This window comes from Coregonus lavaretus, assembly GCF_964263955.1.
Source record: "Coregonus lavaretus genome assembly, chromosome: 28".
In the NCBI taxonomy this organism is placed as follows: Eukaryota; Metazoa; Chordata; class Actinopteri; order Salmoniformes; family Salmonidae; genus Coregonus; species Coregonus lavaretus.
In genome coordinates, this window is record NC_140015.1 from 37,464,461 (window position 1) to 37,489,425 (window position 24,965).

The 24,965-nt window shown below is 43.7% G+C and overlaps 1 protein-coding gene and 1 long non-coding RNA gene across 3 annotated transcripts in view; both read left to right on the top strand.

Moving 5' to 3' along the window:
* LOC311104216 (uncharacterized protein) overlaps window positions 1-24,965 on the top strand; it is a 56,539-nt gene that overhangs the window by 22,725 nt on the left and 8,849 nt on the right. The window contains exon 1 of one of the 2 annotated variants that reach the window (XM_084145951.1): window positions 13,897-14,152. The exons of the other annotated variant lie outside the window; for it this stretch is intronic. Coding sequence (XP_084002077.1) covers window positions 14,144-14,152 — 9 coding nt within the window. The 5' untranslated portion in view covers window positions 13,897-14,143. Of the gene's footprint in view, window positions 1-13,896; window positions 14,153-24,965 lie in introns of those variants that run through there. 2 annotated transcript variants of the gene reach the window in all.
* On the top strand, window positions 22,162-23,969 carry LOC311103726. Its single transcript, XR_014610117.1, has 3 exons — window positions 22,162-23,359; window positions 23,449-23,652; window positions 23,770-23,969. It is a non-coding gene; the product is annotated as an uncharacterized lncRNA (long non-coding RNA).

A 24,965-nucleotide genomic window follows, 5' to 3' on the forward strand; every position in this document is an offset into this window, starting at 1 on the left:
CTTACCTCTGCCTTCTTTGTGGGAAAAGCTTTGTTAGTGCAAGAAACCTAACCATACACAAGCAGATACACACTGGAGAGAAGCCTTATAGCTGTGATCAGTGTGGAAAGAGCTTTGCTCTAGCTTCCTTGCTGACTTCACACCGGCGCATACACACTGGAAAGAAACCTTACAGCTGTGAACAGTGTGGAAAGAGCTTTGCCGTAACTTCCTCCCTGACTAGACACCAGCGAATACACACTGGTGAGAAACCTTATGTCTGTCTATGTGGAAATGAGCTTTGCTCAGTTAGGGACAATGAAAAGTCACCAGAAAACAAAAACGTGCCGTATTTCATCTCCCTCCTAGACAGCACCGGTTCCAGATCCCTAAATGAAGGATAAATAAAAGACCTCTAGTGAACAGTCATATCCATCTCCCATTCTTAAACAGTTGACTTAGTCTGATCACCATGGTAACCTCTCTGGAGCCTAAATGCAGCTCTGATCTAGGATCAGGTCTCCCCTGTGTCTATGTAATATCACACATTGGGATTTAAATGGATAAATGTTATCATATAAGATGTCATAGTCAACCTGTCTGTGTGTGTGCTCATAAAACTAATCAATGATACATTGGATAATAATATCCATGAGGTCAAGGCAAGAACTATGTGTCTTGTAATAACTTTTAGATTTGTAATGTAATATCTTGTACCGCAGAAATGGAACGTAAATCACAGAAAATTGATGCTGTGGTGGCAGCTGCAGAGAAGTATTTGGGTATATGAGATTTGACTTCAGAAGAGTTACAGGGTGTTTTGAGTGGGGTGTCCTGTCCTCCCAGGCCATTGGGATGGTGGAGGAGCAGATTGGGTCAAAGTAGTGGAATGGGGTAGTGAGTTTTTAATGAGTGTAGGTGGCAGCTGCTGAGAAGTATCTGGGTGGACAATATTTTACTGCAGAAGAGTTATAAGATATTTTTAGATCAAATATATACATATATATAGATATATATATCATTGTAGAATAATAATGAAGACATTAAAACTATGAAATGACACATATGGAATCATGTAGTAACCAAGAAAGTGTTACACACTTTTTTTATATTTGAGCTTCTTCAAAGAAGCCACCCTTTGCCTTGATGACAGCTTTGCACACTCTTGGCATTCTCTCAACCAGCTTCATGAGGTTGTCACCTGGAATGCATTTCAATTAACAGGTGTGCCTTGTTAAAAGTTAATTTGTGGAATTTCATTCCTTCACACTTAACCAGCATGGCAACCACAGCATTCTGCAGCGATACACCATCCTATCTGGTTTGCTCTTAGTCCCACTAACATCGTTTTTTCAACAGGACAATGACCCAACACACCTCCAGGCTGTGTAAGGGATATTTGACCAAGAAGGAGAGTGATGGAGTGCTGCATCAGATTACCTGGCCTCCACAATCACCCGACCTCAACCCAATTGAGATGGTTTGGGATGAGTTGGACGCAGAGTGAAGGAAAATTAGCCAACAAGTGCTCAGCATATGTGGGAACTCCTTCAAGACTGTTGGAAAAGCATTCCAGGTGAAGCTGGTTGAGAGAATGCCAAGAGTGTGCAAAGCTATCATCAAGGCAAATGCTGGCTACTTTGAAAAATCTAAAATATATTTTGATTTGTTTAACACTATCTTGGTTATTCCATATGTGTTATTTGATAGTTTTGATGTCTCACTATTATTCTACAATGTGGAAAATAATAGTTATAAATAAAAACACTTGAATGAGTAGGTGTCCAAACTTTTGACTGATACTGTAAACAGTTAAAGTTGGAAGTTTACATACATCTTTGCCAAATACATTTAAACTCAGTTTTTCACAATTCCTGACATTTAATCCTAGTAAAAATTCCCTGTTTTTGGTCAGTTAGGGTCACCACTTTATTTTAAGAATGTGAAATGTGTCACGATCGTTATTACAAGCGGACCAAGGCACAGCGTGTTAAGCGTACTTTTTATTTTAGTACACTACACGAACAAAAAACAACAAACGATACGTGAAGTCCTAGGTTAATAACACAAACCTTTCGGATCAAGATCCCACAATAAACTAGTGCCAAAAGGCTGCCTAAGTATGGTCCCCAATCAGAGACAACGAGCTACAGCTGTCTCTGATTGGGAACCACCCTGGCCAACATAGAAATAAACGATCTAGAACGAAACACATAGAAAACGAAACAATAAAACCTACACACCCTGGCTCAACATTAAAGAGTCCCCAGAGCCAGGGCGTGACAGTACCCCCCCCAAAGGCGCGGACTGCGACCGCGCCAACCAAACACAACAGGGGAGGGGCCGGGTGGGCAGTCCGCCTCGGAGGCGTGACCACCACTCTCTTTCTTCCCCCCCGTAGCGCCCCTGGTCTGGTCCCACTGGCCGGAGCTGGACTGGACACCGGTGGAGCGGATTACTCTGGCTCCGGAGTGGAGCAGCTTACCGGTGCCGGTGGAACAGGCACGGGCCGTGCCGGACTGACGACGTGCACCACTGGCTAGGTGCGGGGAGCAGGAACGGGCTGGACCGGGCTGGCGATGCGCACCACAGGCTTGGTGCGGGGGACAGGAACGGGCCGGACCGGGTTGACGACGCGCACAACTGGCTTGGTGCGGGGAGCAGGAACAGGCCGGACCGGGCTGGTGACGCGCACCACAGGCTTGGTGCGGGGGACAGGAACGGGCCGGACTGGGCTGGCGACGCGCACCACAGGCTTGGTGCGGGGAGCAGGAATGGGCCGGACTGGGCTGACGACGCGCACCACTGGCCTGGTGCGGGGACCAGGAACGGGCCGGACTGGGCTGACGACGCGCACCACTGGCTTGGTGCGGGGAGCTGGAACGGGCCGGACCGGACTGGCGACACACACCACTTGCTTGGTGCGAGGAGCGGGACTGGGTTTCCTTATGAACCTCCGCTCCTTCTGCTGCCTAACCAGCTCCTCTCGCCGTGCTTCTACACTCTCCTTCTGCTCCCTCTGCACCAATGACCCCCTTAATCTGGCGGCCTCCTCTGCTAACCGGCTGAACCGCTCTATTGCGGCCTCCTGCTGCCTCGTCGTCCACGGCATGAGCCCCCCCCCTAAAAAATCCCACAATAAACTAGTGCCAAAAGGCTGCCTAAGTATGGGCCCCAATCAGAGACAACGAGCTACAGCTGTCTCTGATTGGGAACCACCCTGGCCAACATAGAAATAAACGATCTAGAACGAAACACATAGAAAACTAAACAATAAAACCTACACACCCTGGCTCAACATTAAAGAGTCCCCAGAGCCAGGACGTGACAAAATGTCAGAATAATAGTAGAGAGAATGATTTATTTCAGCGTTTATTTCTTTCATCACATTCCCAGTGGGTCAGAAGTTTACATTCACTCAATTAGTGTTTGGTAGCATTGCCTTAAAATTGTTTAACTTGGGTCAAACGTTTTGGGTAGCCTTCCACAAGCTTCCCACAATAAGTTGGGTGAATTTTGGCCCATTCCTCCTGACAGAGCTGGTGTAACTTAGTCAGGTTTGTAGGCCTCCTTGCTCGCACACGCTTTTTCAGTTCTGCCCACAAATGTTCTATAGGATTGAGGTCAGGGCTTTGTGATGGCCACTCCAATACCTTGACTTTGTTGTCCTTAAGCCATTTTGTCACAATTTTGGAAGTATGCTTGGGGTCATTGCGACCAAGCTTTAACTTCCTGACTGATGTCTTGAGATTTTGCTTCAATATATCCACATACTTTTCCTTCCTCATGATGCCATCTATTTTGTGAAGTGCACCAGTCCCTCCTGCATCAAAGCATCCCCACAGCATGATGCTGCCACCCCTGTGCTTCACGGTTGGGATGGTGTTCTTCGGCTTGCAAGCTACCACCTTTTTCCTCCAAACATAACGATGGTCATTATGGCCAAACAGTTCTATATTGGTGTTTCATCAGACCAGAGGACATTTCTCCAAAAAGTCTTTGTCCCCATGTGCAGTTGCAAACCGTAGTCTGGCTTTTTTATGGCGGTTTTGGAGCAGGAGCTTCCTCCTTGCTGAGCGGCCTTTTAGGTTATGTCGAAATTGGACTCGTTCTACTGTGGATATAGATAATTTTGTACCTGTGTCCTCCAGCATCTTCAAAAGGTCCTTTGCTGTTGTTCTGGGATTAATTTGCACTTTTTGACCAAAGTACGTTAATCTCTAGGAGACAGAGAACGCGTCTCCTTCCTGAGCAGTATGACGGCTGCCTGGTCCCATGGTGCTTATACTTGCGTACTATTGTTTGTACAGATGAATGTGGTACCTTCAGGCGTTTGGAAATTGCTCCCAAGGATGAACCAGACTTGTGGAGGTCTACAAAAAAATTTCTGAGGTCTTGGGGGGAATAACAGTTAGGAAAACCAGTCACGAGAATACCAAGATGGCAAATCAGGGGGCGGGGTTGAGTTGGGGCATGTCACTATGGGTGGTTGGGGACCACCAATATTTAGCTTAAAAGGCTAACGCTATTCCCGATTTAGCTTCTTAGTGAGGCATCTTCAAGTATTATAGTGGATAATTTCTCAAAGTGTTCAAGGGGCACTGCTTCAACAACGATAGGCATGAAGCTGTGGTTAGCACCGCAAATTTCAGAACATTGTCCGTAGAACACCCCGGGTCGAGAGGCAATAAAGGCTGGTTGATTTAAACGTCCGGGGACGGCGTCTATTTTTACACCTAAAGAAGGGACAGCTCAGAAATGAAGGACATCTTCAGCTGAAACGAGAACTCTGATTGGAGATTCCACCGGGACCACTATTCGATGGTCTGCCTCCAATAGGCGAAATTGTCCGGGGATTAGGTCTTGGGTGGGGATTATATAGGAGTCAAAGCCTAGATCTTCGTAGTCGATGTATTCGTAACTTCAGTATCTTTGGTGTCCTATTGCTTTGATGGTGAGGTGAGGGTCGTTAATTTTGTCTATAAGATAGAGAATTCGGAGGGAGGGGAGAGTGATAAGAATAAGGATGACTGCTGGAAGGATGGTTCAAACGATCTCAATTTCTTGAGAATCGAGGATGTATTTGTTAGTAAGTTTAGTAGAGACTATTGCTACGATGATATAAAGCACTAGTGTGCTGATAAGAAGAACAATCATAAGAGCGTGGTCGTGGAAGTGAAGAAGTTCTTCTATTACAGGTGAGGCCGCGTCTTGGAATCCTAGTTGTGAGGGATGTGCCCATTGTAGCTAAGTGCTCAAGACACGCGGGGTTTTAACCCACAACTTTGCCTTGACAAGGCAGTGTAATATACTAGTTTTACTAGTGTCTTATGGAAGAAAGTGGCAGAGTGGTTATGCGGTTGGCTTGAAACCAGCACATGGGGGTTCAATTCCTCCCTTTCTCGTTAGGCTGCTTGTACTTGTACAAACGCCGGTTCCTCGAATGTGTGACAGGGCGGGGGACATCCGTGCAGTCACTTTACGTTTGTTGAAGTCAGCTCAATTGATGCGACTTCCCGTTTGGCGGCAAAGGCTTCTCAAAGGATAAATAAGAATATAATTACAGCAACCAAGGAGATAAGGGATCCGATTGAGGAGACAGTGTTTCAAAGTGTGTAGGCATCAGGGTAATCAGAGTACCGTCCTGGTATCCCTGCAAGGCCTAGAAAATGATGGGAGAAAAAGGTTAAATTTACGCCAACAAAACATAATTCCGAAGTGGATTTCAGTTCATGTGCTGTGAAGGGTGTATCCAGTGAATAGGGGGAATCAGTGCACGACAGCGCCTATAATGGCGAAAACAGCTCCTATTGATAGAACGTTTTGGAAGTGGGCGACTACATAGTAGGTGTCATGAAGGATGATGTCTAAGGAGGAATTTGCTATGCCTGTTAGTCCCCCCACTGTAAATAGGAAAATAAACCCCAGGGCCCAAACGAAGTGGTGTCACTCATTTGATTGAACCACCATGCAATGTGGCTAACCAGCTAAATACTTTTACACCTGTAGGAATGGCAATGATTATAGTGGCGGATGTAAAGTAGGCACGAGTATCAACGTCTATCCCAACAGTAAACATATGGTGGACCCAGACGATAAAACCTAGGAGTCCAATGGCTATTATAGCTCAGACTATTCCCATATACCCGAAGGGTTCTTTTTTGCCGGAGTAGTATGCAACAATGTGGGAGATCATACCAAAACCTGGGAGAATTAGAATATAGACTTCCGGATGACCAAAGAATCAGAAGAGGTGTTGATACAGGATTGGATTTCCTCCGCCTGCTGGGTCAAAGAAAGTGGTGTTTAGATTCCGGTCTGTAAGTAGCATAGTAATACCTGCTGCTAGGACGGGTAGGGAAAGCAGTAAAAGGACTGCGGTAATTAAGACGGCTCAAACAAAAAGAGGGGTTTGATACTGGGAGATAGCTGGGGGTTTCATGTTAATAATGGTTGTAATAAAATTAACGGCCCCTAAAATAGAGGAAATACCAGGGGTTAAGGCTCCTGCGTGGGCGAGGTTGCCTGCTAGAGGGGGGTAGACTGTTCATCCTGTGCCGGCACCGGCTTCAATTCCAGACGAGGCCAGGAGAAGAAGAAAGGACGGGGGAAGGAGTCAGAAGCTCATGTTATTCATTCGGGGAAATGCTATGTCGGGGGCCCCGATTATGAGTGGAATCAATCAGTTTCCAAAGCCTCCAATCATAATTGGCATAACTATAAAGAAAATCATAACGAAGGCATGGGCCGTGACGATCACATTATACATTTGATCATCCCCCAGAAGAGCCCCGGGTTGGCTTAGTTCCGCTCGGATTAAAAGGCTTAGGGCTGTGCCGACTATTCCGGCTCAGGCACCAAATACTAAATAAAGGGTGCCAATGTCTTTGTGGTTGGTTGAGAAAAATCATTGTGTGATTGCGACAGGTAAGGTGGCTGAGAGTTAAGCGGTGGATTGAACCCCATGTACAGAAGTTTAAGTCCTCTCCTTATCAAGCCTTGTGGTGTACTTACATGTCAGATTGCAAACCTGAAGAAGTAGGCTAACAGCCTACTGAGTTTGTAGGATCGAGGCCTTCCCACCTAGAAAGGCTTTAGCTTAATTAAAGTGTCTGGGTTGCATTCAGAAGATGTGGGATAGAGTCCCGCAAGTCTTAACAAGGGCTGGGAGATTCTCACTCCTGCTTAGAACTTTGAAGGTTCTTGGTCTTAGTGCTATCCTAAGCCCTTGTTATAAGTTTAGTAACGCAGCTATGGCGGTGGTGAGGGGAAGTAGGCCCAGGGCTAATATAGTGACAAGTGATAGTGGTATGGTGACATGGGTAAAGTTCAGTCGTCAAGGGGCAGTGGCGGTGAGGGTGTTGGGTCAGATAGTTAAGGTTATGGCGTAACATAGTCGGGGGTAGAAGTACAGGCTGAGAAGGGCTGTTATGGCAGCTAGTGTGGCGGATATTGGTAGTCCTTGTTTCGTTAGTTCTTGTAAAATTAGTCACTTAGGTATAAATCCTGAGAGAGGTGGGAGGCCTTCAAGTGATAGTAGAACTAGAATAGCTAGTGCGTGTTATAAAGGCTGAAGATGTTATGATAATATACATGATCAGGCTTAGGAGGGTGATAGAAGGCGCAAATTGTATAATCAGTACTATCCACCCGAGGTGGGCGATTGAGGAGTATGCTAGGATCTTACGCAGCTGGGTTTGGTTGAGCCCGCCTCACCCGCCAACATGAGTTGACAGAAGCCCTAGTGTAACAATTAGGGAGGAGTTAACAGCTGGGGCTACCTGGAGCATAAGCGCAAAAGGTGCAAAAGCTTTTGTCAGGTTGAAAGGATTAATCCTGGGGTGAGGTATAAACCTTGAAGGACTTCTGGGAGTCAAAAGTGTACTGGTGCCAAGCCTACCTTAAGTGCAAGGGCCAGTATGACAGTTGTAACCGCAATTGGGTGGGTTAATTGTTGAATATCCCATTCTCCAACCAGTCAGGCATTGGTGGTGCTAGCAAACAGGATCATGGCCGCAGCGGTGGCCTGTGTCAAAATATATTTTGTTGTAGCTTCAACTGCTCATGGTCGGTTCTTACTACATTAAATGGGACCGATGCTGAAAGTTGGTGGGTAAAGACGGAGCCTGTGTTAGTTGGAGGTTTGTTGTTTAGCAATTAATCAGGTGAGAACGGTTCCGTTGGTGGTTATCCGAGTCTTGCTTAATGTAAACCTTGGAATAGTGCTGATGTATGAGGGCTTAAAACCACTTATGTTGATAATACAAAGGATGTACTACCCTCGTGCAGTAATAATATATGGGTCAGTACATAATATGCAATATTATACATAGCGGTGTAATATATGCACAATGTATGGGGACATATAGTTCTCTATGTACACTGCGGCGTCAGAGGGTAGTTTAATTTAGAATCTTAGCTTTGGGAGTTAAGGGTGGGAGTTAAAATCTCCTCTCTCTGAGCACTAGGGAGGGTTTTAACCTCCGGCCTCCGGATTACAAGACCGGCGCTCTTACGCTGAGCTACTAGGGCAGGCTCATTCGAGGGCTTTGTTCTCAGCTCACCCAGCTAAGGGGGCTAAGACTAGGAAGATGGTGAAGTAGATAACTGAAGCAACCTGGCCGATGATGATGAAAGGGTGTTCTACAGGTATACCGCCGATTCAGGTGAGGATGTCTGCCACTAGGGTTCAGAACAAGAATTGGGTGAGGGGCCGGAAGGTTAGTCCTCGTTGCTTAGAGGTGTGAAGAATGGGGACTACTATGAGTACGAGGATGGAGAATAGTAGGGCGAGGACTCCGCCTAGCTTATTGGGGATTGATCGTAGGATTGCGTAGGCGAACAGGAAGTATCACTCAGGCTTGATGTGGGGCGGAGTAAGGGGTTGGCTGGTGTAAAATTATCTGGGTCTCCCAAGAGGTTGAGCGCAAATAGTGCTAAGGATGTTAGTCCTAGTAGTATGGCTACAAATCCTAGCAGGTCTTTGTATGAGAAGTAGGGTCAAGCAAAGAGGCACTGAGTTTGAAAGAAGGCCTTGAAATACATCCAGAGGTACACCTCCAATTGACTCAAATGATGTCAATTAGCCTATCAGAAGCTTCTAAAGCCAAGACATCATTTTCTGGAATTTGCCAAGCTGTTTAAAGGCACAGTCAACAGTCAAGTATGTAAACTTCTGACCCACTGGAATTGTGATACAGTGAATTGTAAGTGAACAATTGTTGGAACAATTACTTGTGTCATGCACAAAGTAGATGTCCTAACCAACTTTCCAAAACTATAGTTTGTTAACAAGAAATGTGTGGAGTGGTTGAAAAACGAGTTTTAATGACTCCAACCTAAGTGTATGTAAACTTCTGACTTCAACTGTATGTATGTATATGTATTTACAGTCGTGGTCAAACGTTTTGAGAATGACACAAGTATTGGTCTTCACAAAGTTAGCTGCTTCAGTGTTATGAGATATTTTTGTCAGATGTTGGTATGTATGGTATACTGAGGTATAATTACAAGCATTCCATAAGTGTCAAAGGCTTTTATTGACAATTACATTAAGTTTATGCAAAGAGTCAATATTTGCAGTGTTGAACCTTCTTTTTCAAGACCTCTGCAATCCGCCCTGGCATGCTGTCGATTAACTTCTGGGCCACATCCTTACTGATGGCAGCCCATTCTTGCATAATCAATGCTTGGAGTTTGTCAGAAATTTGGGGGTTTTAGTTGTCCACCCCGCCTCTTGAGAATCGACCACAAGTTCTCAATGGGATTAAGGTCTGGGGAGTTTCCTGGCCATGGACCCAGAATTTTGATGTTTTGTTCCCCGAGCCACTTAGTTATCACTTTTGCCTTATGACAAGGTGCTCCACCATGCTGGAAAAGGCATTGTTCGTCACCAAACTGTCATGCTGGAAAAGGCATTGTTTGTCACCAAACTGTTCTTGGATGGTTGGGAGAAGTTGCTCTTGGAGGATGTGTTGGTACCATTCTTTATTCATGGCTGTGTTCTTAGGCCAAATTGTGAGTGAGCCCACTCCCTTGGCTGAGAAGCAACCCCACACATGAATGGTCTCAGGATGCTTTACTGTTGGCATGCCACAGGACTGATGGTAGCGCTCACCTTGTCTTCTCCGGACAAGCTTTTTTCCGGATGCCCCAAACAATCGGAAAGGGGATTGATCCGAGAAAATGACTTTACCACAGTCCTCAGCAGTCCAATCCCTGTACCTTTTGCAGAATATCAGTCTGTCCCAGATGTTTTTCCTGGATAGAAGTGGCTTCCTCGCTGCCCTTCTTGGCACCAGGCCATCCTCCAGAAGTCTTTGCCTCATTGTGCGTGCAGATGCACTCACACCTGCCTGCTGCCATTCCTGAGAAAGGTCTGCCCTGGTGGTGCCCCGATCCCGCAGCTGAATCAACTTTAGGAGACGGTCCTGGCGCTTGCTGGACTTTCTTGGGCACCCTGAAGCCTTCTTCACAACAATTGAACCTCTCTCCTTGAAGTTCTTGATGATCCGATAAATGGTTGATTTAGGTGCAATCTTACTAGCAGCAATATCCTTGCCTGTGAAGCCCTTTTTGTGCAAAGCAATGATGACAGCACATGTTTCCTTTTAGGTAACCATGGTTAACAGAGGAAGAACAATGATTTCAAGCACCACCCTCCTTTTAAAGCTTCCAGTCTGTTATTCTAACTCAATCAGCATGACAGAGAGATCTCCAGCCTTGTCCTCGTCAACACTCTCACCTGTGTTAACAAGAGAATCACTGACATGATGTCAGCTGGTCCTTTTGTGGCAGGGCTGAAATGCAGTGGAAATGTTTTTTTGGGATTAAGTTCATTTTCATTGCAAAGAGGGACTTTGCAATTAATTGCAATTCATCTGATCACTCTTCATAACATTCTGGAGTATATGCAAATTGCCATCATAAAAACTGAGGCAGCAGACTTTGTGAAAATTAATATTTGTGTCATTCTCTAACCTTTTGACCACAACTATATATATATAGGTGTAGGGTTGGTTGGTTGGTTGGTTGGTTGGTGGTGAAATGTTCTATTTTTTTGTGTGTCAATGTGATTGAAAACACCCTCCACTGCAGAGTAAGGTGGCAGCATGCACAAACGCCATGACACCGAACAAGACCATTTCCGAATGCCTGACTTCTGTGGAGGCTGCATCGCAGAAAATGCTGTATGGCCAGTGGCGACCTGCCATTCAGGTTATGTGGGGCAGAAAAAAAATATATTTTTGTGGTTGTTTTGAATGTTATTTTTGATTTTAATACCTGTCACATATCAGTTTGCAAACAATGAAAAAAATCTAAAAATAATTGAGTTAATAAAGCCGCATACAAACATGGTCTCTTTTTTGCTTTCTTGAGTAAGGCAGCTCCAAAATGCAGGTGTTTCAGATTAGCTCAGTGCTTTCTGTGATGGAGAGACAGCCAGCGGAAAATATAGAGGATAGGGTTTGGTAATGTTCTCTAGTTGCGCCATGTTGCGCATTTTCTTAACATTTGTCATAATTAGCAATGATTTTGTATCCTCTCTCGACGGACTTCGGCAGCACATTTTCCGCCATTTTCTTCAAACCTGAAAATGTTGTGAAGCCACGCCCATTTTCAAATTCGTTTCAATCCTTGTCATATGAAGAGAAATGATAGATGAAACGTAAATATACACAACAATTTGGAAATCGCAAATTCAACAATGAGTGGTTTGGAATGAATCAGTGGCTAACTGTAAGCATTGGAGAGGGTGTGTGGTCCAAGTCTGGGTTAAAGAGTCTCTTTTTCAAGCTTAAAAGGATAAACATTCACTTACAACATCATGGGCCAGAAAATGTTGAATACATTGGCCATGCTGTCAATCCAGCACGACTTCTGTCACTTCTAAAACAACTAGAAGCTCAGAACTGGGAAATGTTAGACTTCAGTGAGTTCAAGAGAACTGGGAACTCTGGGGGGGAAAAACAAGCTCAGACTGGGAAAATACGTTTTGAACGGACATCCAACTCGGAATTCCAAGTCGGGAACTCGGGCCTCTTTCTAAAGCTCCGACCTGAAGATCACTGACGTCATGATTCGACCTTGTGTTTTCCAGAGTTTTCAGTTGTCTTGAAAGCACCATAAATCCAGAGAATGCCAGACTTTGATGACAAAATATGCCCACAAGAAGGACCATCGCGCCACCTTCCTGTTCAAGTGAGCACATCACAAGAAGGTGAGTCCAAAAATGTATTGTATGCTGCTGCATACATTATGTAACATGTCAGGGAGATATGTATACTGTAGGTAAGGAAGTAATTCTAAGTATGTTGTGTAGTAAGCTGTTATTAGCCCATGTGCCTCTTTCTTATAATTTGGTCCTGTTCCCCCTCATAACTTAGCCTACTGTTCTGACTTGGTGGTGTACATGTAGCCTATAGCCTGTTTTAGAGAAATGTCATCATCGAATATTGAGCTTTCATTGTTTGCTTATATACCCCTGTTATTTATCCTAAGGTCTGACTTGGTGTACAGGGAGAATACTGTAAGAACAGCCCATGTTCTGAATTCTGTCGCTGCACATTTCAAAAGTGCTGAACAAATAGTTATATTGACTATGTCCTTCTTTATATTGACTACTACTACGTTGCTAATTGTCTTAATGAAATTACGGATTGCCTCTCATCCGCTTTTCATTCCCGTATGCCATAGTTTGTACATCTCAATTGTCAGTGGAAACCACATTTGTTTAAGCAAGTCAGCCATATCAGCAGTTTTTTTTAAAGGCAGTAAATGAGTCTGAATGAACTTTTTCGTTGCCAGACAAGGCTCTGTTGATAGCCGGGCATTGCCGTGGTAAGGATTCACTCCACGGTGCTGAAAAGAAAGATCTGCTGTTAGGACAGCTTTATGTAGGCGCTAATTGTTTGTGGGCACCATTTGTCAATGTTACAGTGCAATTAATATATTGTTTAGTGTTGTGTTGTTGCTTTGCTGGCATGCATCCCCCAAAATGTTTTGGGGTTTGCCCCACCAAGATTTACATGCTAAAATCGCCACTGTAGTGGTCGGATTGAACATAAATCGGGCTTTACTGGTTCACTGCACAGCGTATCGGTAATCAGTCTGTTATTTAGGAGGCTATTCTTACTGGGCCTCAGCCAATAACAATATCTGGACTCTCGACGAGAACATTGTCAGAGAGGAGAGGCAAAGACAGGCCTAACTTGAGGGAAAATCTGTCTTCCTCCAGCAGGTAGCGTTTGTTTTTTCCCCACCAAGCAATGTGATTTTGTATGGATGTCAATGAGAGTGTTGAATTTGGTCATCCAAAAAACAAATGGCTTATTTCTAATAGAAGTTTCTTAGCCTGCACTCATAGGACTGCTACAAGCCCTTGGCAGGCCGCTTTTGCGTCTTCCATTCAGAGGACAGCTATAAGCCCTAGGCAAGCCATCTAGCCATGAGCTAATTTGAAAGACAAGAGCAAGGAATTTCTCTAATCTCAAATTCGGCCTGCCACCTTCCAGCAAACCACAGCCAGCCAGAGGCTATAATCTGTTTTTTGTTTTTAATATAAATACCTTGGATTTCATTTTATTTCATTTGCCAAATTTTACAAATACAATACAACCACACGTGGACATAATGTATTTATGATAATTGATGATGACACATAAAAAGTGATACACCTAATAATTTACAGTTTAAATAGATGAATGATATATAGCCTACATTTTTGCCATTAATTTAATATATATATATATATATATATATATATATATGCAATACAAACAGTTCCTTTAAAAAAATGTATGACTCCCTAAACCGCCTCTCCCATTTTAAGAGAAGTGTTGAAGACTATGTACTGTAGGTGGCAGCACCTTTTAAACACCACAGAAGAAGCCGAAAAGCATCAACAGGAAGTTCTTTGTTACCATCCGCCATCGAGTTTTCAAAACAAGTACAATTCCACATGCTTTTGTCGGAACTTTTCTTATGTAAGATTAATCTACATGAGACGTTTATTTGTCACAACTTAAATCGAGTTTTGATATTTAAAAAGTTATGGTCTACCTTTTCATCTGAACGCAGTGATAAAGAAAATAACTGAAGCGTACACATTTACTGTTAATTTCTGTGTTTGAAGAAACGAACAAAGAATACATTAGCTTCCACGATGGATCGGGTAAGTTTGGTTGACATTTATGAGCAGTATGCTTACTGTGGTGTATAAAATGTCTAGGTGTAGTTTCCATCATCTTTGCTCTTCCACATCCATGCGTTTGATTTGAACAGCTAGACAAAATAATTAATGGTGGTAATTTCATCCAAGTAGACTACTAGCCTATCGTACACAGATCGATTATACAAACAATGCACAGCCAGGAGGTAAAGTCAGAACCAGGGAGAAATAATTAGGCATAAGCTACACCAACGATGTATATAAACCCTGGATTGCTGATGCTATGTATTGGCCATTGAGAGGCTTTGAAGCCACCGGTTAACAACTTTGAGGTATTTTCTGAACACCTTCTCACTTTATTTCTCCAGATGTCAGTTCGACCACACCGTTTACACACTCATTTGTGGCGCCCAAATAAAACATATCACAGTTGAAAATACGTGATTCTTGTTGCTAGGCTACCAGTTACAGTACTTTTATCTCATGTTTATGCAGAGGGAATACAACAATGATAGCTAGTGTCAAAGAATGATATGGAGGTAATGTTTGTCCAATTATTGATCATGTCCTCATGTCCTCAGCTCAAATAAGCATCAATAAAACTCAGAAATGCTTCAGAAATCCTCCTTATTTTCAGCATATTAAGATCCATATATGGACCTCAACCAAGAGAAACGTCTTAAATGTGCTTTAGAAACACAGATTTGCAATGTACACTACCGGTCAAAAGTTTTAGAACACCTACTCATTCAAGGGTTTGTCTTTATTTTATTTTTTTAATTTCTACATTGTAGAATAATAGTGAAGACATCAGAACTATGAAATAACATATATGGAATCATGTAGTGTTAAACAAATCAAAATATATTTTATATTTGAGATTCTTCAAATAGCCACCCTTTGCTTTGATGACAGCTTTGCACACTCTTGGCATTCTCTCAACCAGCTTCATGAGGTAGTCACCTGGAATGCATTTCAATTAACAGGTTTTTTATTTTTTTATTTTTTATTTCACCTTTATTTAACCAGGTAAACCAGTTGAGAACAAGTTTTCATTTACAACTGCGACCTGGCCAAGATAAAGCAAAGCAGTGCGATAAAAACAACAATACAGAGTTACATATGGGGTAAAACAAAACAAAGTCAAAAAATACAACAGAAATACATATATATATACAGTGTGTGCAAATTTAGCAAGTTATGGAGGTAAGGCAATAAAATAGGCTATAGTGCAAAATAATTATAATTAGTATTAACACTGGAATGATAGATGTGCAAATAGAGATACTGGGGTACAAATGAGCAAAATAAATAATATAGGGATGAGGTAGTTGGGCGGGCTAATTTCAGATGGGCTGTGTACAGGTGCAGTGATCGGTAAGGTGCTCTGACAACTGATGCTTAAAGTTAGTGAGGGAGATAAGGTGTGCCTTCTTTAAAGTTAATTTGTGGAATTTCTTTCCTTTTTAATGTGTTTGAGCCTATCAGTTGTGTTGTGACAACGTAGGGGGGGTATACAGAAGATAGCCCTATTTGGTAAAAGACCAAGTCCATATTATGGCAAGAACAGCTCAAATAAGCAAAGAGAAACGACAATCCGTCATTACTTTAAGACATGAAGGTCAGTCAATATGGAACATTTCAAGAACTTTTAAAGTTTCTTCAAGTGCAGTCGCAAAAACCAAGCACTATGATGAAACTGGCTCTCATGAGGACCGCCACAGGAATGGAAGACCCAGAGTAACCTCTGCTGCAGAGGATAAGTTCATTAGAGTTACCAGCCTCAGAAATTGCATCCCAAATAAATGCTTCACAGAGTTCAAGTAACAGACACATCTCAACTTCAACTGTTCAGAGGGGACTGTGTGAATCAGGCCTTCATGGTCGAATTGCTTTAAAGAAACCACTACTAAAGGACACCAATAAGAAGAAGAGATTGCTTGGGCCAAGAAACACGAGCAATGGACATTAGACCGGTGAAAATGTGTCCTTTGGTCTGATGAGTCCAAATTTGAGATTTTTGCTTCCAACCACCGTTTCTTTGTGAGACGCGGTGTGGGTGAACGGATGATCTCCACATGTGTATTTACCACCGTAACACATGGAGTAGGTCTTATGGTGTGGGGGTGCTTTGTTGGTGACACTGTCTCTGATTTATTTAGAATTCAAGGCACACTTAACCAGCATGGCTACCACAGCATTCTGCGGCGATACGCCATCCCAACTGGTTTGGGCTTAGTGGGACTATCATTTGTTTTTCAACAGGACAATGACCCAACACATCTCCAGGCTGTTTTAGGGCTATTTTACCAAGAAGGAGAGTGATGGACTGCTGCATCAGATGACCTGGCCTCCACAATCCCCTCACCTCAACAAAATTGAGATGGTTTGGGATGAGTCGGACTGCAGGGTGGAGGAAAAGCAGCCAACAAGTGCTCAGCATAGGTGGGAACTCCTTCAAAACGGTTGGAAAAGCGTTCCAGGTGAAGCTGGTTGAGAGAATGCCTAGGGTGTGCAAAGTTGTCATCAAGGCAAAGGGTGGCTATTTGAAGAATCTCAAATATAAATTATATTTTTTGATTACTACATGATTACATGTGTTCCTTCATAGTGTTGATGTCTTCACTATTATTCTACAATGTAGAAAAGAGTAAAAATAAAGAAACCCTTGAATGAGTAGGTGTTCTAAAACTTTTCACCGGTAGTGTACATCGTCAGTATTTGTCAACATGAAGAGAGAAAATAGAGTGTCACATATCTCAGGATAATGAATTATTCCATATTTGACCATAGGAAATGGCCATGTGGGATATTGTCTAAAAGACACATCTGGATTCAGAATTTCTGTTCAATTCAAATCTCCCTACCATCATATCCAAGCCATTATGACACCAATGTCGATGAAAACTCACAAATCAACTTGATTGGAGATACACAACACACTCCCCACCTCTCATCATGAGCTGTCCAGCTGTTACGGAGTACCATATACCAGATTTCTAACAGGATCCTTAGCAATTGAGTTATCAGTGTATTTTCTGTGCCTACCTAACTCAAATTCTAGACGTCAGATTGAAACGAGAATATACAGTCAGACGGTTGCCCTCTAATAGTTCAAATCAGTTTTGAACTAACTATTAAAGTATGTTTAGAATTGACCATGGATAGTCAAAGGTAATTGTCTGCAGTTTTCAGAAGGTGAATAGCTCAATTGATTTTGACGGTCTTGCATGGTAAAATATGACTCAATTCCCATTAAAAGCTAAATTAAGGAAAATGGTTGTCATTGAATTAATAATACCTGAAGGTCATATAACTCAGCCATAGAAACTAAACAAAACTATCCCCATGTACAATAGAGTATGGATTGTGCCCTTTACAGCTCGTTTCTAGCCTAAAGCATTGCAGTTATGCATCCTATACATTTATACAAATCAGGGTTTGGGGGAAATTTGCCCTGTCTCCCACCCCAAGCGCCACACCACTGGAATAGCGTGCACTGCAGAGTTGTTGACAAATATCCAACACATGGGCTAGTCCACCATCCAGATCAGAGCTGTAAAAACAATCAAGCGGGTCAAATGGCAGAGTTGTCAGTTTGGCACTGTTGATCTAAACCGATTTGGATAAAGATGTAAAGCAGACAGGAGAAGGAGCATACTGGAATGTATTCTGGATGTTTGAAACTGGTGAGTTTGTCCTGATGCTGGCATGCATTTGCTCACTGCAGTGCACAACATGCTGTTTACTTGTGCATTTGTTTTCTCAGCTACAGTTTGAGTTGTGTCCGACAGTGAAATATGGCTAGCTCTTACCATAGCTTGGACTATAGAGCTTTGTAGTGTTGCAAAAGCCAATTGCATTGCATGCATTGTGAGGTAGCAGCGTGACAATTTGGCCAAAGTTTGGTGTTGGTTTTGAACTGATGTACATAGCTAGCTAGCTAGCTATGTTTTGTGGAAATATTTAGGACTGGCATTTGGAAGTGAACTAGCTATCGTTAGCTTCCTTCTGTGTCGAGGTCAGCTGTTGTCTTGCTCTAAATACCTAATGGCTTTGTTATTTGTGTAACAAACCTTCCATAAACAAATATAGCTAGCTACCTTTCTTTGCCTGTTCATTAGCTAGCTAGCATTCAGCTAACTGGTGTTAGCTAGCTAGCTACAGAGGCTAGCTGCTGGACTTTGGACAAGCAAGCTAATGTTAGCTAATAGCAGCTGTATTGTTGCTGACCCGTTTATATAGAACTGAGATACGGCTGAAAAGATCTTAGCGTTGTCAGAAATGCTACAAAAAAAGGTAGCTCATCATTGGTTGCTAATGGATGGAAATGTGCATGTGAGAGTGAGAAATTATCAAATCTGTTGCAGCTACAAACTTAGTCAATCCGACATTTGTTAAATCAAATTTGTAAAGTATGCGGACCCCTTCACTTTTTTCCACATTTTGTTACGTTACAGCCTTATTCTAAAATGGATCAAATAATTGTTTCGCCTCATCAATCTACACACAATACTTTGTTAAAGCACCTTTGGCAGCGATTACAGCCTTGAGTCTTCTTGGGTATGATGCTACAAGCTTGGCACACCTGTATTTGGGGAGTTATGCAAGCACATCACCTGTGCCATTAAGGCGCAGACCTTTTGGCAGAGGCCAAATTAAAGGTTACAATAGAACTGCCAATGGCAGACTTGATTGCTCAAAGAAAATCTGTCTTTGCATGTGGAAATGTGTAGCTAATTTCCCCCCAACTTCGGACACTCTCTAGCGTTTGGAGGACTAAATCACCTCGAGCTCAACATTTAAATGGACTGGAAAATAACGGTAAGTTTTGTGACTAACGATACCCTTCTAGCTAGCTGACCACCGAAAAAGTTAGTGAGGGGAAAAAAGTATTTGATCCCCTGTTGATTTTGTACGTTTGCCCACTGACAAAGAAATGATCTGTCTATAATTTTAATGGCAGGTTTATTTGAACAGTGAGAGACAGAACAACAACAACAAAAATCCAGAAAAACGCATGTCAAAAATGTTATAAATTGATTTGCATTTTAATGAGGGAAATAAGTATTTGACCCCCTCTCAATCAGAAAGATTTCTGGCTCCCAGGTGTCTTTTATACAGGTAATGAGCTGAGATTAGGAGCACACTCTTAAAGGGAGTGCTCCTAATATCAGCTTGTTACCTGTATAAAAGACACCTGTCCACAGAAGCAATCAATCAATCAGATTCCAAACTCTCCACCATGGCCAAGACCAAAGAGCTCTCCAAGGATGTCAGGGACAAGATTGTAGACCTACACAAGGCTGGAATGGGCTACAAGACCATCGCCAAGCAGCTTGGTGAGAAGGTGACAACAGTTGGTGCGATGATTCTCAAATGGGAGAAACACAAAATAACTGTCAATCTCCCTCGGCCTGGGGCTCCATGCAAGATCTCACCTTCTGGAGTTGCAATGATCATGAGAACGGTGAGGAATCAGCCCAGAACTACACGGGAGGATCTTGTCAATGATCTCAAGGCAGCCGGGACCATAGTCACCAAGAAAACAATTGGTAACACATTACGCTGTGAAGGACTGAAATCCTGCAGCGCCCGCATGGTCCCCCTGCTCAAGAAGGCACATATACAGGGCCGTCTGAAGTTTGCCAATGAACATCCGAATGATTCAGAGGAGAACTGGGTGAAAGTGTTGTGGTCAGATGAGATGAGACCAAAATCAAGCTCTTTGGCATCAACTCAACTCGCCGTGTTTGGAGCAGGAGGAAAGCTGCCTATGACCCCAAGAACACCATCCCCACCGTCAAACATGGAGGTGGAAACATTATGTTTTGGGGGTGTTTTTCTACTAAGGGGACAGGACAACTTCACCGTATCAAAGGGATGATGGACGGGGCCATGTACCGTCAAATCTTGGGTGAGAACCTCCTTCCCTCAGCCAGGGCATTGAAAATGGGTCGTGGATGGGTATTCCAGCATGACAATGACCCAAAACACACGGCCAAGGCAACAAAGGAGTGGCTCAAGAAGAAGCACATTAAGGTCCTGGAGTGGCCTAGCCAGTCTCCAGACCTTAATCCCATAGAAAATCTGTGGAGGGAGCTGAAGGTTCGAGTTGCCAAACGTCTGCCTCGAAACCTTAATGAAGGAGAAGATCTGCAAAGAGGAGTGGAACAAAATCCCTCCTGAGATGTGTGCAAACCTGGTGGCCAACTACAAGAAACGTCTGACCTCTGTGATTGCCAACAGGTTTTGCCACCAAGTACTAAGTCATGTTTTGCAGAGGGGTCAAATACTTATTTCCCTCATTAAAATGCAAATCATTTTATAACATTTTTGACATGCGTTTTTCTGGATTTTTTTGTTTTTATTCTGTCTCTCACTGTTCAAATAAACCTACCATTATATACCACTGTATATTCAGTGGGGAGAACAAGTATTTGATACACTTCCAATTTTGCAGGTTTTCCTACTTACAAAGCATGTAGAGGTCTGTAATTTTTATCATAGGTACACTTCAACTGTGAGAGACGGAATCTAAAACAAAAATCACATTGTATGATTTTTAAGTAATTAATTTGCATTTTATTGCATGACATAAGTATTTGATCACCTACCAACCAGTAAGAATTCCGTCTCTCACAGACCTGTTAGTTTTTCTTTAAGAAGCCCTCCTGTTCTCCATTCATTAACTGTGTATTAACTGCACCTGTTTGAACTCGTTACCTATATAAAAGACACCTGTCCACACACTCAATCAAACAGACTCCAACCTCTCCACAATGGCCAAGACCAGAGAGCTGTTTAAGGACATCAGGGATAAAATTGTAGACCTGCACAAGGCTGGGATGAGCTACAGGACAATAGGCAAGCAGCTTGGTGAGAAGGCAACAACTGTTGGCGCAATTATTAGAAAATTGAAGAAATTCAAGATGACGGTCAATCACCCTCGGTTTGGGGCTCCATGCAAGATCTCACCTTGTGGGGCATCAATGATCATGAGGAAGGTGAGGGATCAGCTCAGAACTGTGGTCCTCTGTAGCTCAGCTGGTAGATCACGGCGCTTGTAACGCCAAGGTAGTGGGTTCGATCCCCGGGACCACCCATACACACACAAAAAAAAAAAAATATGCACGCATGACTGTAAGTCGCTTTGGATAAAAGCGTCTGCTAAATGGCTTATTATTTATTATTATTATAACTACACGGCAGGACCTGGTCAATGACCTGAAGAGAGCTGGGACCACAGTCTCAAAGAAAACCTTTAGTAACAGACTACGCCGTCATGGATTAAAATCCTGCAGCGCACGCAAGGTCCCCCTGCTCAAGCCAGCGCATGTCCAGGCCCGTCTGAAGTTTGCCAATGACCATCTGGATGATCCAGAGGAGGAATGGGAGAAGGTCGTGTGGTCTGATGAGACAAAAATAGAGCTTTATGGTCTAAACTCCACTCGCTGTGTTTGGAGGAAGAATAAGGATGAGTACAACCCCAAGAACACCATCCCAACCGTGACGCATGGAGGTGGAAACATCATTCTTTGGCGATGCTTTTCTGCAAAGGGGACAGGACGACTGCACCGTATTGAGGGGAGGATGGATGGGGCCATGTATCGCGAGATCTTGGCCAACAACCTCCTTCCCTCAGTAAGAGCATTGAAGATGGGTCGTGGCTGGGTCTTCCAGCATGACAACGACCCAAAACACACAGCCAGGGCAACTAAGGAGTGGCTCCGTAAGAAGCATCTCAAGGTCCTGTAGTGGCCTAGCCAGTACAGGACCTTGAGCCGGACACCCTGGACAGGGGGAGAGCTGAGTGTGCCACACGTCCGACGATGGACACCTTCTTCACTTCTTATGAAAAGCACTTGGAGGAGAGTGGGTTGAGTGAGAAACCCAGTCAAATCTATAACTGCGACGACCAGAGCAGGCACAAAGTGCTCGCTCCCCGGGGCGCAAAACACGTGTACCATTAGGCTCAGGGGACCAAGGAGCACATCACAGTGCTGGCCTGCTTCAACGCAGCTGGGGAGGACGTCCCCCCGTTTATCATCTACCCCAAGTGTTTCCCCGGTGGCCACTACACACTGGGAGCCCCCCCCCCATGAAAGAGCGCCCTCTCCTTCTCCTCTTCGATGGGCACAAGCGCCACATGGACCCGGAGGTGCTCGCGGCGGCACTAAGGGAAGGGGTTATACTTCTTTGTCTTCCACCACACTGCACCCATGTCCTGCAGCTGCTGGGCGTGGCATACTTTGGCCCTTTGAAGGCTGGGTTCTCCAAGGTAGCTGGAGACCATAGCCATTTTGACCACTCCTACATGGTAAACAAATCAGAATTTGCCAGAGTATTCCGCTACACGTACCAGCGATGCAAGGACATGCGCTATGTGGTGGAAGGGTTTAAGAAGTGAGGCCTCCTCCCTTTTGACCCTTCAGCCATTGAAGGATCCCGTTTAATGCCGTCTCGGTCCCTACCCGGGTCCCACCACCGCCTCCCCTGGAACCAGCAGCACTGTGCCGTCCATCAGCACTTCCTCTCCAGTGACCACAGGAGGACCCTCAGCCCCTGCTCCAGTCCCAGCCCTAGCTCTAGAAGAGCACCCCCTAATAGAGGGGGGGGGGGCTGATAGCAAAGGACCTGGGGCAAATCCTTACTGTCCTGAAGTATCGGCTGGACCGATACAGAAGACTCCCTGTGGTCGCCACATGCCTCACCGGGGAGGAATACATGCGCCAGTGGCACGAGAGGGGTGAGAAGGAGAGGGCCGAGGCAGAGGAGAAAGAGCGTTGGGCAGCCCTCAGAACACAGAGGGCACAGGAGAGGGCTGCCATGGATGTGACCATTGACTCCATCGCCTCTGCTGGACACCCTGCTGGAGCCACTCCTGACAACTGCATCACCACTGCCAGTGCCTCCCAGTGTGCAACACCTGTAGGAACCGCCTGAGTCCCCAGCTGCAGAAGAAGGCCACGTGCCTACTCTCCCGGCCACACCATCGTCGGCCCCTCAACCCCACCATTACAAACACCAGCTCTTCCAAGCCATCGGCGGCGGTTTTGTCCACCACCACCACGATGCACACCACCCCCCATGTCTGTCACCATCAACACGGCCTCCTCTGGACCAACTGCCTTCTGCGTCTCCCCTGGTCACACCACCATAGCAGCCTCGTCTGGTGTCCCTGCAATTTGAATACCGCCACCTCCACAGGTAAACACTGTTAAATTACGAACAAATGACTGTTATCTGTTTTTATAAAACAGCAATATAAAATAAAATCTCTCTTTACATATCTACAGTCCATAGCACCAGCCCTCAAGTCATCTCCACCTCTTCCAAAGCCTCTGCAACTTCCTCCAGAGGTATTGATGTAAAAAAGTTGAAAAGGGTTTTCATGCAACATGCTCTGTCTAACACTACTTTTTCTCAAACTGCAGCACAGAAAAGGAAGAGAAAAGCTACACCGGTTACATCTGTCACGCCATCCATGGCACCACTCTCAGGTACTTCATAATCTGTTTTTCTCTCTCTCAGTTGTATAAATTACTATTGTTGAAGAACTTCTACATTTTCCAAACCATATTAATCAATTTGTATTATTATTTTATTTTTTACAAAAGAAGACACCACCTGCTGTGCTTGCTGCGGGGAGCAAGCACAGCATTATCCGCCTGCAAGCTCCCCTCAGGAGTGTAGATCCGAGGTGCCATGGGTGTGCTGTGACTTCTGCCAGCACTGGTTCCACTGCAGGTGTGTGCAGTGGGATCCAGAGGTAGCGGTGGAGCTGGATTCCTATTGTGATTTTTGTGACAATATAGGGATGGAGGTCAAGATTGAATTGTTTGTTTTGTTTGTGTTAATATAAAATTATTTATTTGTACAAAAAATGTCTAAAATATATTATATATATTTATTCAACCCATCTTGTGTATTTCTTCCTTTACTTTCCATGGCACCTCTGCAACACAAACTCCAACAGTGTTTTCATTGTTTATGTCAATGCACATAACTGAAATTAAAGTTTTATTTGATGTAAATTATTAACTCATATTTTAGTATTCAACTGTTATCTACTTTCTCAAAACATAAGATTAATCTGTAAAACAAATTATGAGAAATTATTTGGTTACAACACTGAATATGTTGGTGAAGAACCATTTTTTAAGAGTCCACAGGAGGGCACACCGGGCTACGCAATGAAAAGTTGACAGGCAAGTGATTTTTTTTTTTTACCGGAAGGCTAGCCAACTAGTCAACTATATAGTAAACACTTCGGTTACGAGGTTGGTATCTCTTTTTTCAACAAAATTAAACGGATATATCTTGTAATTGAACAATATAGTAAGGTGGCCAATAACTGGGGGCGGTATGCCGATAATAGGGACGTATTTTTTTGCTAAACCGCTTATCAAAAAGCTGATAACAGTATTTCCACTGAAATGTCAAAAATGCTAATTGCAAACCCATTAGCTAACATTTTTAACACACCAATATTGACAAAACATTGATGGCTTGATCACAAGATAACACTGTTGAAGGTAATATATTTCTTAAACGCTGTTGAATATGCCAATAATACGGGGTTCTACGCTATAATGTACCTTTAACAGAAAATAACCTTACAGTGTAAAAATCATAGAAATTTAAAACAAAACAACTATGTTTTAAGTGAGAAGTAGGCATTGGTGTGAAGCTGAAAAACAAAGGATATTCACATGAGCACCACAATCCCTACTCCACCCATTCTCAACCAAAGTTATCCAGCACACAGATTTGACCTACAACAGTAGCAATGTTGGTCAATTGTACTTAAGGC